Genomic DNA, 17,417 nt, shown 5'->3' on the forward strand with positions numbered 1-17,417 from the left:
TTCCCCAATTGCTGCTTGCATTTGTGGTGAGTGAGCCTACCCTCTGTACATATTTGTGTTGCTTTTATTGTGTGTGTGTGTGTCCGTGCGTGTGCGTGTGTGTGAGTGAGAGAGAAAGAGACAGAGAGAACAAATGAACTTAGCGGAATCAATTGTGTGTGGGTTTTCACTCTGCCAGTCTCATTGTCTGACTTGTATCTACTGATAAGCTTCTAGTCTAATATTGGAAAATGTTGATAGACAATAGACTGTTGTAAAGAGGCATTTGCAAATATCCAGATATGTGATGCCACATCTCCCAGACATCTGACATGAAAGAAGTAGAGAATATAGTCGTAAGAGCTTTGTTCTCTGAAATAGTGGATTTCCCAAATTACTGTTGTGTTCCCAAGTCTGTGTGCTAATATTTAAAATACTGCGAACAAAGGGAACTTGAGACATGGCATTTTTGAAATTCGCATACATGTGTTTGCACTTGATATGTTCACTCCCAAATATTTCATTTTAATTTGTGGGCCTATAACTCTAGTATCTTGAAGGGGCAAGGCAACACTTATTTCCCAAAGTTGCTGATGTCTGGCATTACATTATAGTAGAGGCAGGCTGCAATTACCTCTGGTTAGATCCTCACATGTAGAAAACTAACTTTGAAGCTTTCACCATAGAAGTGGGTTTGTAGATTCTTAGAATGAAGCACAGCATCAAAGGGTGTTAAAGTGGTGTTTTGCTCTGAGCCCCAAATGCTGAGCAGATAGATACTGGAAGTCATTCAAGACTTGAGCAATCATGAAGATTATTTTATATCCTTGTCCGGATTTCCCTTTTTTGGCAAACAAACAAATAAACAAACAAACAAAAACACCTTGATGATGAAGAAAAAAGAAAGTTTCCATATCCCACAGGGAGTTATAACAGAGTTCTAATTTAGTTTAGTACTAGATGGCTATTCACTTAAAGGAAGTATCATCAGAAGTTTCATAATTTGCAGTGTGGTTTTATATTTTGAGTGAGTAAATGTGTTCTGTTTTTGAGGGCAACTTTACTAAGTTGATCATCTCTAATTCTGTACACAGTTTCTCTTTGTTCCTGGCAAATAACCCTTGAATATGCACAAAGCAAACCTTGCTATGTTGATATAAGAAAAAATAAATCTCAAACCCATATTGGGACAATACCTTTAATAGGCCAAGCGAGATGTTGCAAAATAGTGTGCAATCTCTTATGAGAAGATGAAGCATTCCGGAGAACTCAAAAGCACGCACACTCTTATGTGACATTTTAGTTGGTCTTGTAAAGATATGGTCTGAATATGGATTCTAGAATTATTATACAAAGCAATTCTCATTTTGATGAATAAGAAACAATTGTGTTAAAAGGCTAGGGTTCAGATGCTTGGAAACAAAATTCTTTTTAAAGAGCAGCTATACACGATGGCCAGAGTAAACAAAGAGGTTGCTATCAATTAAAGACAGAATATCATACTATAGATTGCGTACAATTTTTTTAAAAATAGTACAGTCAGATGCTCAGCAAAGACTATGCAATCAGTTTGAGTCAGAGGCATACAAATTCACAGTCCAGACATCATTTTGTCATCAAACCCACAAGGGTAAACCAGTCCAAAACTCCTTTCCCCCATCTCTAGTGGAATATTTATTAGGAGCATGACTCAAACAAAAAACTCCAGTATCATTAATTAGTGTGATGAATGATCAACAACTGGACAAAGAAGAATGATCCTTTGGATGATCATTTAAATGTTTGTGTCTGATTTACTGAGTCAGAATGTTGGTCCATCTAGCCTGGGTATTGTAGACCACATCAGCTGAGGATGATGAGAGTTGTAGTCCTGCCTATTTGGAGGACATTAGATTGAGGAAGTCTGGTCTACTCTGGCAGTAGCTCTCAAAAGTCTCTGGCAGAGGTCTTCCTCAGCCCTTCCCCAAGATTATTTAAACTGGATTGCTGAGGATTGAACATGGCATCTTCTGCCTACAAAGCATGAGTTTTGCCATCTAGCTATGGTCCCTCCAGTTCCCTTGTATCACAGATGTGTTTTATACCTTTTTGTTTTGTTTGAATAATGACAGTGAGTCAGACTTTGCTCACCAAATGCAATATTGTTGATTGTGACTGGCAGTAGCTTTTCAAGGTCTCAGATGCAAGATGTTCGCCAGTTTCTCTTCCAGAGATCATTCAACTGGGAAGTGCTTCCTTCCCATCCCAAGGTCAGGGTGTTTATTCTGGATTAATTGCAAAAGAGAATCTTCCTTTTCAGGGGAGGAAATTGGTATTGATGCTCTTGCTTCATGCAGTGGATGTTTGGTGTTATTCCCTTTCCCCTCCCCTGCAAGACTTGCTATTGAGTACCTCCTGAAAGAATTATGTAACAAGCAGGTAATGTTTAGGGACATTAGAAGAGGCCTTGCACATGGATCTGCTGGATCTTAATAGCTCTTTCCAGCTTCTACCTTCTAGAGAGGTGGGGACTTTCTTGATGTCCCTGTACATATTATTGTTCTAGAAGTCCTCTGTAATCCTAATAGAAAATCCTAATAGAACTAAGGCCCCGTAGAGTAGCTCTCGGTAGTTGGTGGTAATGCGATCATAATTGGATCCCACCCTTCATTTTAAGCAGCTCCAGTTAACAGGATGCTTTTGAAAAATATAAGTAGATTTTGGAAGCTAAACTTGTAGAAAGGTTTTCCTATTGTATGCCCTTAAGTATAATTATCACTATCTGTGGTGCTTTTTAAAGCACTTTGTGCAGTGCTGCTTCCATGAAAGCCTCCAAGACCAACTTGTAATAGGAGCAATAGGACAGTTGTTTGGGGGCAAGGGCTGCTTGGAGACCTTGCTCATGAGCACATTTTAAGAAGATTTAGTGTGGGAACAATGAAGCATAAAACAAACGAAGGAAATGGAGAGTTCTTGTTTGTGGTTAATGCTCCAACAAGATGTTGCTTGAAGACTGGTTCTCTGATACAGGCTGCTGCTGAACCTCTAGTTTAATACAGAATTGTAATGAATGGAATAGATTTCTGTTTTCAGGAGGCTTGACTGTCCAGTGCTTTTGTCTAGGATAAAAAATCTTTCTAGCCTAGAGAATGTTTTGGGAGAGCCTTTTTTGGCTGAGGAGCGGGGTATAAATATGATAAATAAATAAATAAAGTTCACTTGTTGCATTCTAAATCAGTACTTCACAAATTATACTAAGTTGTGTTCACATCCAGCTCACTTTCCAGATATGCAATCTCTTAAATATCTTCTCTAGCCCCTTGTGACTAGGGCCCACATCCAACCAGATCAGTTATGCTTTAGTCCCACTAAAATTACTGGGATTTCAGATAGTCATGACTAAACAGTCCAATTGATTTTGATGAGACTAAAACATGACAAACTTAGTCTGGATCTAACCCACATGCTGACTCTCTTAACTGTGTTTTCTTAATATATGTAATGTTAAAGGAGGAAAGCACTGGGAAAATGTGTACTATTTCCCCAGCACTACCTAAGAGTTGCCCTGGTGGATCATATCTAGTCCAGCATTCTGCCTCCTGCTGTGGCCAGCCAGATTTTACAGAAACTGACCAGCTTGCACCCTTTCCTAGAGTTGGAAGACCTGAAGACAGTAGTGCATGGCTGGTAACCTCGAGGCTCAGCTTGACTTCTGCAATGGTAGTTTCTGGACTGGAACAGATCAGCAGACCTTGCAGAATGGAGCTACTCCCACCTTTTCATTCTGGAAATGAGCATTCTGGCTTGTTTCTGGGGTTACTGTAGAAAGTGCTAGTTTCCTGTTGCATTAGTGGCGGGTGTTGCTGGCACAACACAAACAGCAGAGGTGCAGCGGTCACAAATTTTAGTAGCCAGTCATAATTTTAGGGGGGCATTTGTCCCCCCTCCCCCTGGATTTATGTCCTATGCCTCCAATGTCAGTTGGTGTTCCCAGGGCAGTTTGTAGAAAGAAAAAAAGTACAGTATCAAGAAAAACACACATCTAAAATAATAATGATTATTTCCCCAGTTCTAATACATTTTTTACCAAGAGCAGGTTGGGTAAAAGTGTCAGTTGCTCTGAATTTCTGCCAGATTCTGTGTTCCACATCCAGAAGTGTCATGTTGGCTGTTTAGGGCAGCCTTCCACAACCTGGTGTCCTCCAGATGTGTTGGACTACTATCCCCATCATCTAAAAAGACTGCAAGTAAGGGACATAAAAGCTACAATGATCATATCACACACACACCCGAAAGGTGCCACAATTGAATGTACTTCCCATATTTTACTTGGTAGTTTCCCAGATGCTCAGGATGTGTATAGACAGCAGGATTTTCCCTACCTTGCAGCATGAGGATAGTTTCCTAACTTGAATATTTCTAGGAAGGGGGTAGTTAATCTCGTCTCCCTGAATGTTGGTGGCAGTTTCATCATTAAGTTATTTGATTGCAGAGCTTAATTTGGGAATGACTGCACTACCAATGCAAACTAGTCCATTTGTCTTGGTCTAAAATACTCTAAAGCAATGTGCTTTGATTGCTTTCTTGTTCAGGGTGGGGTTGGTGTCTTTATACCAGGAGTGATGCGCCTGTGGTCCTCCAGATATTGTTGGACTACAGCCTCATCGTCCCTGATCATTGGTCATGCTGGCTGTGGCTGATTGGAGTTAGCGTTCAATAATTGGAGTTGGTGTCCAACAGTTTCCCCACCCTTGCTTCATACTTTGTACTGAAGGCCGACCTTTGTGGGCTTCTTTGTAATACTAGTTTTCCAGTCTTAGAATTCATTATTCCTTGGTGTGTGTGTTTTCTTCCCCTTTCCTCTTAATTGGTTTGAGCTTGCTTGCTGCTGTAGTCCATGAGTATGCCTGTGTTCATTCTGAAATCTTCCACCCACTGGCAGGGCAGTTACATTTCCCACAGAACATAGCCTGTGTAGAGGGGGTTTTTCTTTTTGAAAACTGCATAATGTGATCTTTTTAAGCAGGTGAGGGGTGATGAACCCAGCATAAAATTGCTGAGTGCTCCATTCAGATGCAGATTAGAGGCCTTGTTAAAGATGGGCTTTACCTTTTGAACTTGGTCTCCTGCTGTTCTCCTTTTCCTCACCCTTTATGGCTTCTGCCCCTCACTTCTCATAAGTGACAAAAAACCTTTGGTGCACACATGTTTGGCCAGCGCTCCGGGTCTAGTGAAACTGATTTGAAATTTCACTAAGGAATGGTGCTCTCTGTTAGGTGCTTGGATTTTGTTTCTCTTGGTGCCTGTGAGCCTGAGCCCTCAATAATCTCTTGCACATGTGCAGAGTATTCTGTTGTCCAATTCAGAATGTACTCTGTTGGAGAATTAGTGCAAACAGAAGCTGTACAGGAGTGAGAGTTAGTGGTAATTATGGGAAAAGCAGATGCTGAACACTTTGCAATCTTTAAATACCCTGGGTTGAGAAAGGTGAGGAATAAACGAGGGAAATAACAGAAGTATCAGACCCTGGAGGTTTAAGGCAATTAAACAAAGCTTATCTTGTGACTTGTGATCAAAAGGTGGGTTCAACCCTAGCCTTTGAAGTCAGTACAGGTAGAATTTGCCCTGAAGCTTCTACTTAGATTTTATGCAGCTGGTAACTGAATGTTTGACACTTGAGCTGCTCCCTGCATGCTTTTCAAAGGTGGACCTTCTTTGACTCCATTCAGCAGAATTTTATTGCCTGCAGGTATGAAGCCTGTAGGCCTTTATGTTAATTTGAATATTCTCTTTTCTTTCCCATTGTCCCCCTTCTAAATACAACCTTGTCAACCTAGCAAAGCAAAATGCATAAGATACTTTGTAAATCTTTTCTCGCTACATAATTAGAATGATGGTGCATCTACCAGTATTATTTGTTGCCAAGAGACTGAAATACGTTATTGAGTAATGGGGCAAACTTTAGTAGCAATACCTGCTTAACCAGGCACACTGTCAGATTTATTTGAGAGTAAAAAGCATCAATATTTTCAAACCAAAAGGAAGGGGTTGATCCCTTGCTACTTTGAAAGGCAATGATAGAATTACTGAAATGGTCTCTGAAGGCAGCAGTTTTAAAGTTGCTCTTGCTGGCTGCATAATAAGATAAGACAGCTTTGAAACAGTGCCAATAGCTGAACCCGTCCTAACCCTTCCTGCTTTGCTTGTTTGTTGGACCTGACATGGCCAGTTTTGTTGCCCCTTAATGAGGTCCCCAAGAGGAAAGATTGGGGTGCAATTCCTTACACACACACACACACACACACACACCACAAAGCAAAGTTGTATGGCAGCAGATTTTCTTTGTTAGTAAAATCTCTTTAAAGATGCTGATGGTGGAGCAGACATTTTTCACTCCGCTCATGTTTTGCTGGCTTAAGGTTTAAACACTCTATATTTCTATGTGCCTACAAACTCTGGGGACCCTTGCTTATTACCAAGTCTCTACTTGGTTTCTGATAGCATCAGGCTTTCCATCTAGTGCTCAGAACAAATAGCAAATAATGGAAGTGCATGTTTCAAAATGGTGGAAGGAAAGGAATGCTATAGCAGTCGTATCTCTCTTATACATTACTGCCCAGGATTACCTAATGATGAGTCAGACCTGGCTGGCATAAAAGTACTTAGCAAGTTTGTGATGTATTGTTCTCAGCTGGAAAAATTTCACCTCAGAACTTGATGCTGATGCCTATACATTCTGAAGTTGTTCCCTCCCAACCTCCAAGACTTTCATGCAGTTGGCACTGTAGCCTTATTAGTTTTGTTACAGAATACTTTCATTAAATTGCCATTGCTCTGTTGCTGCAGCTCTGAAAGAGTGAGGGATAGAGTTTTTAAAAGACTTGGGGCCAGGCTACCAGAAACTGCAACTGAGAGCCTATTCTCCCCAGATGCCCGTATCTCGGTTAGCTCTAGTACAGCATAACTTGTTGCTGCGTTCCCACATAGTGTGTCATGTTTACTTTCCAACCTTGCTCTAGCAGCAACCAGTGGTTGTACCACTTCTCCTGCCTGCACACATTATGATAAAGGTAACTTGTCATACATGTAATGTGCCAGTTGAGTGCGTGGAGAAGGACCAGTGGCTGAGCTGAATTTTTTAGCCTAGGCTTCAAGGCCTGGGTTCTTTTGTACCGGTTCTCTTTCGTTTCCCTTTTCCTCTGAAACTCCTTCCAATGGTTGGAAGGCAGTGCCATCCACGGGAGCTCTATGCTAAGGATTTCAAAAAACAGTAAATTATTATTTTTCCATGAATCTTACGAGAGAATGGTCTGGGTGTTTCAAATATATTTCTTAAAATATCCACATTGAAATATTATTTATAGAGTTAACAATTAAGGGTATAAGTTCTAAAACAACTCTGTGTTCAAAAGGCTTTGAACTAAATTCAGTTGATCAAAACTGCTGAATAAACCACACACCAAAAAAGCAATTTGGATGCTTTGAACTAGTCTTTCTCCCATTGGGCTCACAAAAGGATTTTAAAAATCTCATTGGCCTCTTGAATATGCTAAGCTGACTGCGTCTTTAATCTTATTTGGGTTGAGTAGTTGTTAAACTTAATTCCATTAAAAAAAAACTAATTCGACAGAATTGGCAATGTCCAATGCTCTGTAGGGGCTTGGATGTGTACCAGAAGAAGGAGTTGCTTCACTGACTTTAGTTAGCTGCAGGCTGCTTCAAGCTGGTGCTCTCCAGATGTGTTGGACTACAATTCCCATCATTCTCAGCCATCGTAGTGGAGGGTACCAAATTCAAGAAGGTTTGAGTGCACGAAGCTTTCTCTGTCATGGAAATGATGTAGCCTTGTAGTTTCAGGCATTTTACCTCCATTTTTGGGTGTGTGGGGGTGGAGGGCGGCTTTGCATCAAATTGTCTGTCAGACATGGAAGTTTTGTGTGAAGATTTTTGGCATGTTGTAAGGAGCATAGTCCTCATGGCCCTGTCCATCTGGGTTTGGACATTCAAAGTAGGGGTGAGAGCATTGACCACATACCCCTTCCTTGCTTCTGTCCCCTTCCCTTTGTACACAGGCTTTGGGACCCCGACTTGCATTAAGCCAGAGTTCCTGATTTGTCCAAACTGCGAAACTCTGCTTACGATCACTTAACAAACCAGGAAACGAAGTCAGGATCAGATAGTGGTTTACTATATTGGTTTGTTAATTGACTTTATGCTGGATTTCGCACTCAGCAGGGAACTTTGGCTTAATGGAAGATAGGAAGTTTCCACCCAGGCCAGTATGTCATTGGGAGGGGTTGTAGAGGAGGATGGAGAGTGCAGCCATGGCACTTGTCCCCAGCTTCTTAAACCATTATTTATGAAGCCAGGGATGAATCTTGGTTATGGAGTCAGATTGTTGGCCTGCATGAATCAGAAGTCTAGAGCACATCCAACATCCTCCTGTGGCTGAGCATTGATGGAAAATGTTGGTGGTGCTGGTTAAACATTCTTTTGCAGAAGCTTCTTTCCTGTTGCTATACTTTTCCTTGAGAAACCCAGATAAGTTTCTGAAGCATGCATGTGCTCTGAAATAAAATCTGAAAGCCATAGCTGTCTTTTTTAATTGAGCAGAGCTCCATTTGGGCATTCCTGTACCTATCACTGGTTAAAAACTATTATTGTGCCACACTACAGGTTTCTTTCTTCCTCAAACCTTTTCTTTAGCTATTGCAAGAAGGAACTGTGGCGTCACCAGCCTCTGTGACATCTACTTAAACCTCTCCTTCGCTGCCGCCACCCTGTTCTTTATCCACTAAAAGAATGAGGGAACAATAAATCTTCTTTTAAATAATTATTTGTGTGTGAATGTGCGTGCATGTGTATTGTCCAACTGAAGAAATGCATATGACTGAGCAGATGTGGTTGAAATGTCAAAATAAAAATATACTTTATTCATAAGGTAAAAGATTTTAAAAGACACTTTAAGTTTGTTCTAAACTGTACACATAAATCTATCTCCCTTCACCCCCCAGGGAATACTAACCACCTCCTAATCCTATAACCCCACTTTCCTAATCCTATCCTGATGCAAGCCTCTACTGAACCCAACTGACTTCTACCCTCACTAACTCCTAACCCTGACTAACTCTTGAACTCCCAGACTGCTGCTTCACTCCCCCCTCCATTCCATTTCAAATCAACCAATCAATCAGACCTCACCATTCACACTGCTCACCATTCTAGCTCCCCACTCGCACTTTCTTTCCATTTCATGAAAAGAAAAGAATTGTCCACAGCAAATCCAAACCTTAAACTACACACTTAAATATACACATATAAACAATAACGTATAGAATTTTGTCACAGGAACCTTTTGTGCATACACAAGCGAACTGTAGCTGTGCTTTAATGTAACGTGCCATCTGCAAAAGGACCTTAGCTTACTCATGTTAAGTTGATTTAAGATTTTGTTCAGGATGCTTTGCTCTTAGAAACATTGTACAAGGCACCATGATTAAGTTATAAATATTTATCTAAAGGATTCTGGCCTGTTAAAAACCAAGTGCATGAGATCTAGTGAGTCTCCTGCGTGGTATGTAAAAGCGAACAAACAGTCTTCTTGAGAAAACTTGCCTGACTGTGGAGTCTGCCTTGCCTTGTTGTGTCCTTAAAACACTGGCACATGTCTACTTCATGCTGAGTCTTTCTCATGCCCTTGGACTTCATGGGGAAGTGCTCTTTGGCTTGGAATCTGGAAGTTCTGCCCATGTGAGTTGCTGAGATCAGCAAATGATTAGTGAGAAAAAGAACCAGTTACGTTTATGCTGTAAGCCAGGTCCATACACTTCTTAGTACACAATAAGATCCGTGGTGAGAAGCCTCTGGTAAAAGTAGATGTGAAACACCAATGGAAACTGTTTTTTTTTTCTTTTAGAGCAGAATTAAGCAAAGATAATACTGGTAGGAAAGATTCTGTAAAGTACTGTCATTTGTAATTCCTCACTTGTATCCTCTTAAATCACTGATGAAAAATGCAAAAACAGAAGAGCCCTGCTTGATCAGACCAAAAGCCCGTTTAGTCTAGCATCCTTGTTTTGCCAGCCAGATGCCCATGGGATGCCCTGAAGCAGGACATGAGGGCAATAGGCCTCTCTTAATGCTGCTTGTGCACAAGCTCAGTATTGAGCTGGTCAGCACAACAGTGATTATCAGCATCAAGTGAAAAGAGAAAAAACATATTATTATTATTATTATTATTATTATTATTATTATTTATTTATATAGCACCATTGATGTACATGGTGCTGTACAGATAACACAGTAAATAGCAAGACCCTGCCGCATAGGCTTACAATCTAATAAAGTTGTAGTAAACAATAAGGAGGGAAAGAGAATGCAAACAGGCACAGGGAAGTGTAAACAGGCACCGGGAAGGGTGAAGCTAATAGTATAGAATCAGATATAGAGATATAGATATAGATATAGAGAATCAGAGATAGAGCCATGTTCTGAAAATATGTGGTTTCAAAATACATTTGATAGCATTTTAGATAGTAATTGCTTGGGAAAAGAATGTGTGATGGGGTGGGGGGTGGGTAGGAATAGCAGGCTCTACCTGAAAATTTAAATACATTCTCATTCTCTCTCTCTCTCTCTCTCTCTCTCTCTCACACACACACACACACACACACACACACACACACACACACACACTTTATGTTGTTAAAGGGCAGACTTTCAAATTAGGTGGTTGTGAGCTGAGTATGAATACAAGTATTTGAATGGTCTCCTATGGGAGAGAGGTTTTCTGTGAAATGCAGTTAAACCAGCTGAGTGAAGAAGTAAAAGTGGGGTGGAAGTGGGAAACATCATGGAAGGGCAACTGTCTTGAACTGAAAACTGCTCAGTTTAATTCTAATACTTTAATTTAAAATAGTTCATACCTTTTAAATCTGCATCCACTGGGAATATCTAACTATTGTGTGACCACATGCAGCATCAAACACAGTTGCAAACCCCCCCTCCCCCAAGAAAACCTTCAGGATGGGATTGAAATGCAAGGATTGTAACTGATGATTGCTCATTTTTATACTTCCCTGTTTTTACATAGTTATCCCAGAGCCAAACTAGACATGACATTGAATAGCATGGTTAGCTACTACATCTGGGTTTTAAAACATTCTAATACCAGGTATGGTGCAGGGTGGAGGAGTCTGTGGCGCATGCGGAGGCTTCTCTCCTCAGCTGCTGTCCTGATGAAAATGGATACCTCTGCATGGAGGTTAGCAACAATGGCAGCAACAGCAGTAGTGGAGACAGCTTTATCCTCCTTGCTTTCCTGGAATCCTCTCTGTCTCATCTCCTCGCAATGATGCTTGCTTAGAAGGCCTGTTCTTGCCTCTTGCCCACGTCCCTGTTACAGCAAGGGCAAGGAGAGTATTGAGAGAGAAGGAGAGGGGTGGGGGCTTCTAGGCAGCTGTTCTCTGAGCCCAGGAGGAGTTGATGCTGACCAGTTTAAGGAGCTTTGTCAGAGATTCCTGTCCCCCACAAACCAGTAACCCTCCCTTAGGCTCAATCTCAGAAGCCAGTTCTGGGCAGCTCTAGGCCTCCGGTTGGTGCATGGGCCTCAGCAGGTCCTCAAACCTGTTCAAAGATGATTGTACAAACATATAATTCATCAGACTTTAATGTGCATAGTTAACAGTTTGAAAACAACCACCACCAACCCATTTCTTCTTTCCCCTGTTTTTGGTACCTATCATCTCAGCTGATGGAAGACAACTCGAAAGCTTGCTCACACTATTGTGGCAGTTTGGTTGATCCTAATAAAGGTATTGCCCAACTGTGGGTTTTGTATTTTGTAATTGCACGTATTGGTTTTGGTTGTAAAAGGGAGATATGGAGTGATCATAGAGTTCTGTCCATTAATAGTTCATAGTCCGTTGCAAGAAGAACCTAATAAAAGGAGAGACTTCCAGGTCAGGGCCTCACTCTCTAGTTCCTGATTAAAGTGTGTGCTGTTCCGTTAACACTAAAAACTATGATGCTTGTTGATACTAGACCTGGTGTTTGATAAATATAGGTTAAAGGAAATAAATATAGGCTCAACATTTATTTAAGCTTACACTGTCATAACAATGGTAGCTATATGATTCTCTTTGACACCAGAATAAATGAACCAAATAATTCATGACTGACGAGATTGAGCGAGAGAGCACTAGAAAGCTTTTGTGAATAAATTCCTCTTTTAAGGAGCAGGTTGTCTTTCCTGCTGCTTTTCCATATATTTCAGTTAAAGTTCAGATTTCTATTTTAAATATTTATATATTTTGAAAGTTTAAAATATTTGCAGTTGTTATGAGGTTGTTGTATTTTTGAGGATTTTTTTTTAAATGAAAAACTCTAGTGATAGCTGGAATTTCTTCCATTGATAATAATTCCAAGGAGAGGGAAATTGTTACTGACCTCTTTGAAATAATAACGTTATCAGTATGAATAAGCTTGAAGATGGTGAGGATGGATTGGCCATATACATTGGTAAACAAATGACTACTACACTGCAGCAGTGTATCTAGAGGAATAGTTAGAAGCAATGTCTTAACTCCATAGCAACAGAAGTAATCGGTATCTAGGGGTGGAGCAACAGCAATTATAGAATAGTTCAAACCAGCCAAGTTATCTGTATTACTTCACTCATTTGATAAACAGGGCAGTCCTCTGTATTTATGCAGTGGTACAAAAGAACTTGAGCTAAAGCAATTTTATTAGAGCAGTTCATTTTTTGCATACCAGACTATTATTGCTAGCAGTCATCTAGATCCATGGTAGTATGTACCATCTCTGTGAATTTTCTCGATTTAAATATATTATATCAGATACTTATTTAGTGTCTTACCATTTGACATTAGTTAGTAGTCCACACAACAACTTAAGTAAAATAGTTTCATTTAATAGAAATATTTCCTATTAACGATTTCTATGTAGATGAATACTCCTAAACATTCTTTAAGAACATCCCAAATTTAAAAAAGCAATAAAGACTGATCTATTCCCTCAGGGCTATCCAGTGAAATTTTAGAATCTTTTAAAGATGTTTTAATCATGAATGGTATGTTTTTAATCAGTTTTTAATGTGTATTTTATATCATGTTTTTATACTGTTTGTTTTATACTTTGAATGGTTTTCGTTTTTGTGAACTGCCCAGGGAGCTTCGGCTGTTGGGCGGTATAAAAATGCAATAAATAATAATAGTTGTACCCTTTTCATTTATATATTTTGAAATTCAGTTCCAAGTAGCTGACATCAGGGAGACTGAGTGGTATGAGAGATTAATAGCACTGGATTCTACTTATGGCTGCATTGAATACATTATTATTGACTTCCTGAGGCTTCTTGCCATAGGACAGGTTTTGCTAGATATTTGGCTTAGGTTCTGAATATAGAAGGTGACATATACCTTTGGCTTGAATCTAGTAGCCCACAGCTAGGAATGAATGATGTCACTTCCCTGAATTTAAATAGCTACCGTCTTTTGTAATTCAGAGTTATGACGTTTTGGCATTGCAACTTGCTTTTCTATCTGGCTTCCTCTTATTCTGCAGTTCCTTTTAGGTAATGTATGTCTACAGACGTCTTTCTCTTGGGGGTTTGTGGTCTTTCTGTCTCTCATTCTTTCCCTCCAGGTGGCTAATGAAGGATTTCGATTTATTTATCCTAGCTGTCTAGTCTAGTCTGACTGCTACTTCTGTGTGAGCCTTTTTTTTTTAAAGGCAGAAGCATCTGTCTAGCAAAACTGGTTTACCTGAAGTCTCTCGAGTGAAATCTCCAGATGAGGCAGTCTGCCAGGTTGCTTGTCTCAAAACAAAAGCAGCCCTCCCAATATATACAAATTTAATTGTATGTTGCTTTAGTACAAAATATGCCTGAACAGTAGTCAGTTCAGGAAAGATAGGTGCCTTTGTTTTGTGGATGCCTGACCCCCTTAATGTCTTCTCGGTTTTTAAAAGAGGCTTTTTGTATCTTGTTTCTTCCTCCCCACCCACCCACCCACAAATGTAACTCAAGCCTAGGGGTATGTTCATATAGAAGCTCTCCAAATATTCTGATTATCCTTTTCTTTGGTTTGGATGTTTATCTAACTTTTATTTTTCTTATTTTTCTTCTTCCTCTTATAGATATCATTGATCTCAAGCAACAAAACTTTAAAACGTTGGAGGGGAAGAAAAGATCAAAGGCTTTTGGTGTCTAAAAGATGTGCCATGGAATGGTAGCAACAAAGAGCACCACAACATCGCTGCTTGCCTTGATCAGTCATGGGATATTTTTTCCATTCTTTGTTTTCAGTACACGCATGGTGGAAGGATTGGACTCATGTAAGTAAAGCTCTTGCAAGTCTACTTTATTTAGCTGTCTAGCCCTCTCTGTGATGGCTCAGGCAAATAACAATAATTCTATCAAAAGATGGGCTCTTGTCTCTAAAAAAAAAATCATAAACGTCTTATCTAAAAATCACTTAAGGCAGCTTGCTTATTCTTTTAAGGATCTTGGTGAACTCATACATAGAGCGGGAGGTTCCCACTCCTTCATTGCATGCTTGTGAGTGAAATGGACATTCTGGTGAAGTATGAAACTTGGACAGGGGTAACTGCTTTGTGTAGGTAGTGCAGTTAGTGCACCATCAGTTTTGTAGAAAGTAAAAGGAAATCCTTTTCAGATGCTGTTATCTAAATGACATCTTGTTCTGTATATTGCAAAGGTAGCTTTTGGTTCTCTTTGTCATTTTCTAGCATGACCAAGGGTTAGAATGAAAAGCAGAACTATATAGATAGTAGTTAAGACTGAACTTAATTTTCAGTGATGACCATTAAGTTCCACTAGGCAAGTAAATTGGCTACAATCATGATTATGGGAGAGGTAAAACCTGCCCTCCTTTCCTGCCTCAGAAGCTGGAGTCAGTAGGAGCATGGGGCAAATATTAACCTCCTTTCAAGCAATGCTGCTGAAGACATCTCTATATTTTCTCCTATAAGTTAATTGCTGCCATTTACTCTGGGCAGGGGATAAAGTAAATTACTATTCTGGGGGATATTGGTCTGCTCTTGACCTTGAGTTATGCTCTTTTACCCTGTCTTCCAGAGAGGGGGGGAACCCATGGAAAGGCACAGTGTATCCCTGCAATATAGAAGCCCTTCTGGCTCGCAACTTGTAACAAAAACTAGCACACAAGTTGGCATCCCACAGGTCTCATGCAGCCCTCGGAGGCTTGACTGCGGTCCACCACAGGAGCTCAGGCCCCTTAACTCATCCCCACCCCACCTGGCACACATGCAGAATTGAGATGGGGAGGAGGCATGTAGGCCTGACCCTTCATATGCCCTCCCCAGCTAAAGTATACTAAATATGTGGCATTGACAAAAAGAAGAGTTTCAGAGACTTTTCATGCTTGTCCTCCTGGCTGTGCATACTGGGAGCAGAGAGCAGGAGGTGAGAATGGACAGGCTTGGTGATTGCAATTCAGGTGTGAGGAATATTTGTGTCTCTCTACCCCATGGGTCTGGGGTCTGGTCAGATTGATGATGTCGGGTAACTTTTATTGAATAAAAAGATTCCAATAACTAGAGAATGAAAAAGGCCTGTTCTTAAAATACTAGTCCTACCATACTTTGTGGCCTTACTATCCAATGTAGTATAGCTTCTTTGGCCACAAGCCTGTTGGGTACACCCTAAGATAAGTGACTGAAATGCCCCGTCCTTCAAACTCTCAATTAGTTGCTAAAATGTATGCAAAGAAGACTGCTCCTTTTTTCAATAGTAGTCAGTAATGGACAGCCCATCTGAAGAGAGATTAGTCGCACAAGAGTTTTTTAGTGCAGTTTTCATGCATGTTGGGTATATTGCATGAAGCAGCCTTAGCTTGCCATGGCAAGAAGTGAGATAACACCATCAGAAACTTGTGCCTTATTTTTAGAGAGGGGCTACTTGCCTCCTACATTGCATTCATTCCTTATTTTGGGGTTTGAAATGGGTAAAGGCATTACACCAGGCAGGTAGATGACTATGGCCATAGCTAAATCAAGCCTATATCCCCGGGATCGTTCCTGTGCATCCAAATGACACACAGGGGATCCCAGGAGCAGGCAGGGACGACCGCTCCATTTGCCTGGGATAATCCTTAGGTCTAGCTAAAGCCTATATCAAAGTATAAAAGGTCTGTTTGTGGGGAAGGAAATGAGTTTTAGGAATATTTCTTGACACAGACTGGAGATATAGCCTTCTCCTAGAGGAGAAGTGACTGTTTTCAAGTACAGCTGTTTTCTGTCAGGAATTAGTTGATAGCCTACAAGGAGAGAGTAAAAATTCTAGGCATGCAACCGACAAAGATCCCTTGCAGCAGTGTCTTAGTCTTTTGTGTAACCCACAAAGCAAGTCTGCTGAGAATTTGAGATTCAGATAAATACCTGGTTCAGGCAACTTTGTTCTGTTCTTTTCTCTGAAACACAGTTTCCTTTTTCAAGTTTTCGAAATTAAAGCTACTGGATATATTTCTGGGTGGGTGGGTGGGTGAATGTAGGGAGGTAATATGTGTGCAAGGACAAGAAGTCCTTGTTCTGCTGCTGTTCAGAGTCCTCTTAGTGTGAATATTTAGAATGGGATACAGACACAAGGCTTTGATAGGCAGGGTCAGACATGATGTGTCCAGCAGCTCTATTTCTGGCATATCATAATAAACAGTAATGAGTTGTTCGGAAGATCAGACTGTGATGCCTGAAATATTCATGAAGCTTCTAGCCAGATGTTCCTTTGAACGATGTAAATGTTATGTGGCATAAGAAGTTTGGGTTTTTTAGTGAGTCACTGTTGGCATAAATTCGTTTCAGAAAAGACCCAACAGTACTTGTCAGTGACCATAATATGAGACATTTCTTTAATAAAAGATTAAAGATGTGCTAAGGCATATATGGTGAGTCCAACTCTACTTATTTTATGTAAACCCAGTTCTTTAACATTGTCCGTATGCCTTTATGAGTGACACAAAGTCAAATTCACATGGAACATTATTTCGATTTAATAAACCTTGAACATTAAGCCGTGGTCGTTAAGCACTTTGAACTAAACATTATGGTTTAGCGTATCATGTGAACCATGACTTAAGTGTGTTGTGTGGACCATTTCTAACCATGGTGACTACATAACCATGGTTTAAACACACCCACTAATCATTTGCTGCAAAAGGATTAGTGGCCTAATCATGGCTTAGCATGTTGTCTGAACAGACACACTCTGTATTATTATCACTGAAAATGGGTTAAAATTGAAAAGGTATTGGAACATGCTTACTTCCTCTGCTTTCAATAGGAACACAAACCTATTCATGAAGTATTTCTTACCAAAGTAGGGCTGTTCTAAGGTTCCTCAGTCCACCATAGAGGATTACTTTCTCATTAGAAACATGTACAGAAGAACTTGTAGATATCCC

General features: G+C 40.2%; 1 protein-coding gene across 3 annotated transcripts in view; it reads left to right on the forward strand.

Moving 5' to 3' along the window:
- Positions 1-17,417, forward strand: part of SUSD6 (sushi domain containing 6) — a 69,586-nt gene that overhangs the window by 22,366 nt on the left and 29,803 nt on the right. The window contains exons 1-2 of one of the 3 annotated variants that reach the window (XM_063117592.1): positions 11,741-11,771; positions 14,116-14,313. In XM_063117592.1, coding sequence (XP_062973662.1) covers positions 14,193-14,313 — 121 coding nt within the window. In that variant the 5' untranslated portion in view covers positions 11,741-11,771; positions 14,116-14,192. Of the gene's footprint in view, positions 1-11,740; positions 11,772-13,532; positions 13,553-14,115; positions 14,314-17,417 lie in introns of those variants that run through there. The other 2 variants (XM_063117591.1, XM_063117590.1) reach the window with 2 other exon arrangements.

The sequence above is a fragment of the Elgaria multicarinata genome, chromosome 2, assembly GCF_023053635.1.
Source record: "Elgaria multicarinata webbii isolate HBS135686 ecotype San Diego chromosome 2, rElgMul1.1.pri, whole genome shotgun sequence".
Lineage (NCBI taxonomy): Eukaryota > Metazoa > Chordata > Lepidosauria > Squamata > Anguidae > Elgaria > Elgaria multicarinata.